We start from the raw sequence: 9,180 nt of genomic DNA on the forward strand, positions 1-9,180 counted from the left end.
CTATTGATAGTGCTGCTACCAGGTATCTGGCACTAGAGATGGGCAAAACAGCTCATTGCAGTGAGCGGATCTGATCCGTTCAGCTCATTGAAAAGAGTCAGCTCCTTATATCAGCTCTTCAGTTCTTTCATGCCACATATATAAAAAAAAATAATATTATTATCTTTATTTTAATAATTGTTCAAAAATTTGAAATATTTATGTCGTTCATTCATATATCTATTTGCCTCACTTAGATTGTTTTTTTAATGTTAAGCTATAGTGAGGTAATAATTTATTTTGAAAAACCGACAAATTTACACTAATAACCTTTATTACGCTTTTCTGTCCGTCTAGTTCTGAAGTCTAGGAGTTCGTTTAGAATCATCACATATATTTCTATACAACAACTAACTCAACATTATTTTCTATTCATAATTCTAAGTTACATAATTACTAAGTTACATAATTACTAAGTTACATGCGGGTTTCTTCATGTTTGAACAAGATTCCACGCAGAGCGGACGCATCATAGCGATTGCAGCGGATCGGACACAGATCACGGAGGCGCTGATAACGTTTTCAACGGAGATCCATCCGCATTGGTGGTGGTCCTCAGTGGGTTGCTACAGATCATTCAACCTCAACGAACCAGCATTTCATATGAAGAAAGGGTTGACTATAAAAATAGCACTGTTGCGATCCTGCGCCGCCATTGGCGATGCAGAAAATTTATTACAAATGGTGGTGTCAGTTAGTTGTTGGAAAGGTGGTGGAAAGAAAATTGGTTCTTCTCAGGACCAGCATTTTCTGAAAAGAAAGGTTTAATTGCGAAAATGGACTGTTTCGGTGGTATCGGCGTTTGGCGTGGAAGCTTAGTGATTCCATCTATTCAAATTTACGGGCTTTATTTATTGAATACAAGAAAGCTGCTTTCTGGCGCGCGAGCCGTTTTGATCAGGATTACGCAAAGTGCCGTTTAATTTTATTTATTAGACAGTAATTTTATTTATTATTACATTTATTAGGCAGTGGCAACTATATTTCCACCAACAAATTATACGTTTTTCTGTTTATTAACAAGAGCTCTGCTTATTATTTCCCATGTAGAGGCTATATTTGCTACTTAGTAACCCACCGGATGAATTTGAGCCATAAAAATTGAAATGTCAATTTGAGAACGGGTTTTTTACGAACAGATCGTAGGTTTCGAGTGGAAGAAGGATCTTAAGTTATAATTCGTTGAAAAAAGACGACAAAGATATACTTTTTTACATTGGTAATAATTATTTTGAATCTCATGTGTTAGATTATCTTGAAAAATGCTTTGCCTTTTTTGTATATTTGGTTTTTAGATTTTTGACGAAATTGCTTGGGAAAAAAAGTGCAAAACAAAAAAAAATACTTATAATGCGTTATCCAACTAAAACCTCAACGTATGTTGTTTTGATTTGTATAACGTAAAACCTATTTTTTTAAAATCTTTTATTTATTTTTGTTGTTGCCTTTTCTCCCGCAAGGCAGTGGCAAATTTCATTTTCCGAACGGCCCATTGTCAGCGGAATCCCGATCAAAATAGCTCGCGCGCGCCGGAAAGCAGCTTTCTTATATCTAATGAAGTGATTCCATTATTCGAACAAACTTATTACATCATCTTTCTTCAACGCGCGCTCGCCGGAAACAGCCAAACCGATGAAGTGTTCGGTTAGTGTTCGAAAAGGTGCATGATTGAAAATAAGGAATCGTCACTGAGCATGAGCATGAGCATTATTACCGCACAATTCGTAGTTGCTACTCCGTGATTGACTGAACTTGCGAAATTGTACAGAGAACACAATGAAAAGGGGGGTCCCGTAGCGTAGTTGGCTACACGTTCGCTACACGATTCTGTTCAGCAGAATACCACAGTAGATTTCGGCACAGTAGCGGTTAAGTAACACAGAGTGCCTAACAAATAAATAAAGGAATAAAAAAAAAACACAATGAATGGGGCGTGGGATTAGCTACCCATTCTCAATGTACACGTTTCGGGAGCTCAAATATTAAAAGTCAATAACGGCGCCGGCCACGTCCTTCCGGTCATATAGGAATGGAAGGATTGTTAGTCCGACTCTCGTTGCTACTAGAGACCGAGTATACCTCTGCATCTCCACGATTGCCTTGGGATAGGATATCGTTTTAGTTACACAGGATTATTTATCTGGATTCACTTTGGTAAGCGATGTGATCTATGGGATGGGAAATAACACTAATACGAGTTAAAAGTTAAAACATGCACGCCCGGTGGCATATGAAAACTGAGGAGATTCGCGTTTTGGACGACCGCACGGAAGCGCAGCACTCTGTACTCACTTGCTCGATGGCTACAGCAAACTATTGAAGAACGCGCTTTTTTCGACCGCGCGCGACATGCGCATGAGCCACCAAACACAAGATAGATATTTTATTTCTTTCCCGACGACTAAAACACGCACTGCACTTACTTGTTCGATGGCTACTCTTATTACCGGCCGCGCAATGCAGAACACAATATTTCGGCCGATCGCACGATCGTTCTGCTGTCCAAAATAAGAGAAATCACGCACTGAACTCTTAAGTGAAAAGTCAGAAGTTATTACTTATTCCTAATGAATTCCTGGTACCGTCACCGGCAACAACGTCAGCAACTCTGAAAATAAGGAATCGTCATTGTCGTTTAAATGGAGAAAAAGCCGAATAGTTATTATGATTACAGAAAACACCAATGATGATAATCTTCGTACATGCTTTCTTGTTACTTGGAGGATTCAGCATTTCTCTGGTTGAACTCCTTCTCGTTCCGATAGCAGCAACCAACGCATCACTACACAAAATCTTCTTTCCGCAGTCGGGTCATCTTTGCCCGTTGAGCGCTTCGGCTCTCCTCCGGTTCAGCTTTGTCTCGTTCTGACATCACCGACCGAATTGACCGGCTTCACTCGTCGGGATCTAGTGAAAGTTTCCGATCTTCAGCTGGTTATGGGTAAATGTGAAAACTCACTATAGATTTAGTTTGTTTCATTCCAACTTTTCTCATTACAGAACACACCAATAAGCATTATCCCCATTATTCTTGTATCATTTTGTCATCATTTATTGATTCGGATATCTCATATTAATGACACTCATTGACAAATCCAAAAATGTATCACAAGTCCCAAAATGGTTATTATTTTCGTTTACAGAGTATTCATCGGAGGCAAAAAAAAAATTATTAGCCAAATTTTGGTGGCATTCGTGCGTTAATCTCAGAAATGGAAATTAATAGAGAATAATTTTACCATGTTTATTTCTTTACAGAAGCTCATCTATCAAATGTTTACCGAAACAGGGGAAATGGACTTCAGCATCCGCCAGAACTAACCGAAATGCACAGATTCCCATCGAAAACTTCAACAAACGGCTCTTATCAGGGCCACCAATCTTTGATGAAGAAGAAAGAGCTTATACTGAGATTTTCGGATAAGTGAAATATCAATGTTGATAAAGAGACAGCGAGCAGCTAGCCTGACTTGCAAGGATGTACTTGCAGGAAAAGGACACCTAAAGAATGCAATGGAGTCTACCGTGGACATTCTGGACTGCAAGGAATTGCATGCAGCAGTCACGGTAGATGGAAAGAAGGTATATTCCAAGTCAGGTTCGCTTCGGGTGACGTTCGCCGGTTCGATGCTCCCAAAATATCTTGATATTGAAAACATTTAATTGTACCAACTGGAGTTTTGTGACAACAAACCACTTTGTGGTAAATGTTTCGAAAGACATCGGGAGTCCTACCAGCAACAAGCCACAAAATGGGCTTACTGTAGTATGGCGCCTGCCCATGGTTCGCAAGATTGCCCGGTGTACGGTGGGTATCGCACTCCAAGCAGTCGTATGCGGAAATGGTTAAATCGCAAGACACATCCACCACAGCCACTGTATCGACTGCTATTTCAGCCACCGTTCGTGTAAATGATTATTATGATTCGTAGCCGTAGCCGATATGGATGATTCTGCGAAGGTACACGTGCCCGTAAAGAGGAAGCAACCGTCTTCTCCGGGATAGCGCCGTAAGAGAATAAAAATCATCCATAAAAGCTTGTCAATATCTGAAGGTAATGGGTTTTTTTTAAATCCCGAAGCAACCTGTTCCTGCTGCTTTTTTTGATCCTTGTAATTCGCACATCTTCATAAAGAGTCTTGGCTCCGTTAAGTGTTATACACGCCGGAGCCTGTCAAATATATCATAATAAAAAAATAATATGGCATTCTCATTGTAAAGCATTCGGTCTGTAGATGTATTGTAACCAGTTCAATATAGTTATTATCATGTTTTCCTATTTCGGAAGCAAACTTCATGGACGGAAAATAAATGTGTAGACAAATTTGATATTGAATATTTGATTTAAAATGATTGAGTAAAGATTAAGAAATACATTTTCGTTCATTTCTTCTTATTTTCTTCTAGCTTAAGCTTGAAAAATGCAAGCGCTTCATTGGCTCGATCGGCATTATACTCCTTATAGTTGGGCATATTCTGTTCCAAGCGTTGAAGATACGCAACCAGTTTTGGGCATTTTTCGGCATCGACTGGAAACAGTGCGTTCAACGTGGACAGCGAAGTGCTGCAACTGATATCGGCCAGAGTCAACGAGTTGCCAACCAGATAATCCGACTGAAGAGTAGCCTCCAGCAGATCGTACGCTCCATGGATGCCTTTCAGCTTCTCTTCGGGAACCTCCGGAAAACCTTGGTAGAATATCGGTTCCAGAACGCCGCGCAGCCGAGCAAACAGAATGCCCGACTCAAAGTGCAACAACGCGTTAACCTTGGCTTGCGTTACCAAGTCTTTCGGATACAGGGTGTCATCTTTGCCATACTTTTGCACCAAATAAACGATGATTGCGTGACTGTCGAACAGAGCCACTCCATTATCGACAATGGTCGGTACCGTGTGTTGTGGGTTGAGCTGAAATCAATTATTTTAGACATTCGATGCAAAAATCACTTTAGAATCGTACTTTCAGGAATTCCTCCGTGAGATGTTCCTTTTTCGTCAAATCGATGAACTTAATATCCAGTTCTAGGCCGATGAGCTTGCCGGTGATTTCAACGGCTCTACCGGCCGGGGTACGCCGCGTAGTGTATAAGGTAATGGGGGACATCTTGTTGAAGCTTCACCAAAAGCAAACTTTACTTTTCAATCGCACGATTGAACTGCTACGCTACTACTGCCAGAAGATGCAGCAGCGCTCTTAAATTTCGGCACCACACAGCCAAGCAAGAGAAATGGAATGTGTTTAGCTGAACGACCGGTTTGTTTGGCTGCTGCCGGTTGCTTCCTCGCTACTTACAAACGGCTCCGTCGTGGTAGTATAGCAGACCTTAGTACGAGATACGTAAATGGTGGCAAACATTTGGATGTATATTATATAAATAGATACAGCTATAAAGCCGGCATTTGAGATTGTGTCGAAGTGGTTTATTTAGTTTATTTAATACAAGTATAAAGTGCAACGAACACTTGCATGATTGAGATTTGATCAAAACAAAAACAAGGGGTATGTATTTCGTGACCAATAACCAGTTAGAACCGAAACAATCATATGATAAATTTAAATTTGATTGTGCAATAAGAGATAATTTATTTTAGATATTTATTATCTGCCAATAATTTTTAAAATATTCATAAACGGAGAGTAACTCCTATTACACTTTATGTATTTCCCAACTAGTTAAACAATGTTACTATCTTTAACCAGTGCTTCAACTGTGTCTGAACTTAGTTAATATCACATATACACACTAGCCTGAAACTCTCTTCCTCTCTCACAATTAATGTACTCAGTGTCGGATGTGAAGCTTGTTTACTCAGTCACTGAATAAATGTAAATAAGGGAGCGCTAAGTGGGCCTTGAAACACCGCTACACCCCCTACGAAATTTTCAACCCCCCTAGGATTTGAAATATTGTTTGGCTAATATTATCGGTTTCAAGTGAACTCGAGCTTACATATTCATCTCAACTTGAAAGAAAGCAATAAAGCGTCAATTTCATCGGGTCTCAAAGTGTGTGATTTATTACAATCAGCTTTTTGATAGCCAACGTGCTTACTGCTGAAAAAGTCACAATGATTCAAGAACAACAACTTATTTTTCCTTTATTTTTGATAAGAAGATGGCACCTGCTATGAGATAACGAACCGAAAAAATGACCCCCCAACATAATAAGAGCAAATAGAAAACATACAGTCCAAAAAGTATTCGTCTAGCTGTGCATTTTCTAGAAAATGTCAAAAATAGAATCTAGTAAGCTCAAAAAAATAAAACTATCGATTACATTGTGTAGCAAAATAATCAATTCATCTTTATTGTTAAAAATCAAACAGAAAAATAAAACACTAACAAAAACAAAGGTAACAAAACATAACAATTCATTAAATACGGGCTCAAAAAGTATTCGTCTATTCAGGTTTAGCGCGCTTTTGAAACGAAAACAGGAGTTGTAGAATGGAATTCAATATTTTGTTGAATTCCCCTGTGTATCTATGACGGGCTCTAGTTCTTGTGGCATGGAACTGACCAAATTAGCCGTAACGGGGGACGGAATATTCTTCCATTCTTCTTTCAACACTAATTTCAATTCGTTGTTGTTGGAAATATGACTTTCACGAATTTCACGAAAAGTTTGTCGTCCAGAACCTTCAAATGGAGTTAAATTGGATTCATATCTTGGCTCTGAAGAGGCGTTTTGAGTTGATTGGGGTATTATAGAGTAGCTACAGCTTAGTACTTTGGGCTGTGTGCTCGAGGTAATTATCACCCCGTAAGATGTATGTATCCTGTAAGCCTAATTTCTCAGCAATGGAGCTAAAATTTTCTTTCAAAATGCGGATGAACATTTTGTGATACATAATTCCTTCAATAATGTAAAATTTTCCCACACCTGATGCGCTCAAGCACCTCAGAGACCATGACGGAGCCCCCACCATGCTTTACTGCTCAAAAGAGATTCTGCGGCTGTATCTCAATATTCCTTTTCCGCCATACCATACATGGACCATTTGATCCAAATATGCTGTACTTGCTTTCGTCAGATAACATGACTTGATTCCGAAAGTCATCCTTCTTCCAACGATATTTTTAGCTGAAATCGAGCTGTTTTTGATAATTTGATGGCTCACTTGAATTTTCTTCCTTGATACTCGCCCATTATACCCATACTTTTCACAAGTATTTCTGTTCGTATTGGTTCATATCTGAGCACTTCTTCTCTCCTACTCACTTGCCTATATGGGTGAACTCGTTTTTAAGGATTTTTTTTATTCTCCGCACAATAAATCGCTCATCGTTATCAATTTACCATCGCTGATGAGCACCTTGTTTTTTGTTTTGATAGATTTTTGTTGCGCTGATGCGACCAATCTCCAATTAAATGGTTGAATTTTTGCTACCCTTGGTCTACCCACATTTCATGCAAAGTCATAAGTCAATTTGCACTAATTATGCAGGCGTAGAATAAGTTTTTTTTCATTGGGACTCATCTTTTTACTTTTCCCACCCATGGTGCTTCTGTTTTCCGCGCCAAGTTCAAACAAACAAACAAAAACATTATTTGATCTGTCATTGAGTATTGACAAAATGTTGCTAGACATCACTAGAGTGTGCTAGTGTAATTACATGCGAATAAAACTATTATATTCGTGTTGCGCTCGATTATTTTCTGAATAGACGAATACTTTTTGAGCAAGCGAAATTGACGAAATTTAGGTCTACTCTACATACCAGAAAAAGTAATTGAAATTTCTATTTGTTTTTGAATAATAATCATGTGTTGATAAGTTTTCTACCAAACTTAGAAGAAAGTTTTTTGATTTCACTTCTATAACGCCTAAGATTTACATCTTACTAAAAAATATGCAGCTAGACGAATACTTTTTGGACCCACTGTATTTTGATGTTAACATCAAATTGAAACCATAATTCGTTTATCGTAGCGTGGATTCCCAGGTCCCTTGGCGAAATCAGGCGCCCCTCTTTTAGGAAAGCATTATTAAACATTGGAAGAACAATTTCAATCTCACCTAAAAGAAGTACGAATAGAAGATTTATTGGATTACAAATATTTCAAATAACAGTCAATACTCGGCAGAGTGTAAATTACAGCCTTAAAGACTAGGTATTTGTAAAATATGAAAGCGACCTTACAGACTCGGGCTGAAAGATCAATAAAATTACTGAAGGTTCTTTACTTACACTCAAAAACAAAATATTACAATTATTGTATTAAACCTTGGCATATATAATTCTGCAAGGTTTTAATACAAGAAATGTATATGCTTTTTATACAGATACTGAATTGAAATAATACGAAAAGATTTTAATATAGGAGTTGTATTAAAATCTTCCGAAATTCTATATGCCAAAATTTTATACAGTTTCTGCAAGGCTGTTATACAGAACTGTATTAGAATCGGCCATCCGCTGGTTAGGTAATCTTATATCAACAAAGCGAAAAACCATTTTAAGTTTACCAAATGTTTAGGAAAGGGGCCCTCCTTAGCCGTGCGGTGAGATAAATATTAAAATGAAAAAAAAAATCTAAAAACAACAAAAACAATGAATTATTGGCAGTGGCTGATTTTCTACTCGCCGCAGCCACATCCAGGCGCTATAGTATATGCACAAAATAGCCAGCAAGAGTTAACCGCCAGAAATTTGTATGGCGAAAGACATCTAACGCTGGTTTTCTCAAAATTAGGAACTTTTCATGAAAAACTATTTGGTACCGGTTATGAGGGATGGTGTCTGCTACTACGCCTACCAAATATTTTTTCGATTAAAGTGCTTAATTTTGAGAAATCGAACCTTAGATGCCTTTCGCCATACTGATTTCAGAAAGTTAACTCCTAGTGTGCCGCTGTAAGCACGCTCAAAGCAGTCGATTCATTAACTTTGATTGACTCAGGTTCAGAGTTGCGTGCTCTTGCCTACGCAAGCCGACCGACTGGCAAATAGCACACCATCAGTACATTCTAAATACTAACAACCTCAATGAATTATAGGCAGTGGCTGATGTTCTACCAGCCGCTTCCACATCCAGGCGCTATCATATATGCGCAAATAGCCAGCATGAGTTAACCGCCAGAAATATGTATGGTGAAAGACATCTAACCGGTTACGAAGGATGGTGTCCGCTACT

The 9,180-nt window shown here is 38.6% G+C and overlaps 1 protein-coding gene across 1 annotated transcript; it reads right to left on the minus strand.

Annotated features, from left to right (window-relative positions):
* Positions 1–4,276: 4,276 nt before the first annotated feature.
* Positions 4,277–5,325, minus strand: LOC134213094 (glutathione S-transferase 1-like). Its single transcript, XM_062691695.1, has 2 exons — positions 5,001–5,325; positions 4,277–4,948 (listed from the first exon to the last, which is right to left on the minus strand). The coding sequence occupies exons 1-2, from the start codon at positions 5,142–5,144 to the stop codon at positions 4,424–4,426; spliced, it is 669 nt and encodes a 222-aa protein (XP_062547679.1). The 5' UTR covers positions 5,145–5,325; the 3' UTR covers positions 4,277–4,423.
* Between the last annotated feature and the right edge of the window lie 3,855 nt (positions 5,326–9,180).

Source organism: Armigeres subalbatus, chromosome 2 (assembly GCF_024139115.2).
Source record: "Armigeres subalbatus isolate Guangzhou_Male chromosome 2, GZ_Asu_2, whole genome shotgun sequence".
In the NCBI taxonomy this organism is placed as follows: Eukaryota; Metazoa; Arthropoda; class Insecta; order Diptera; family Culicidae; genus Armigeres; species Armigeres subalbatus.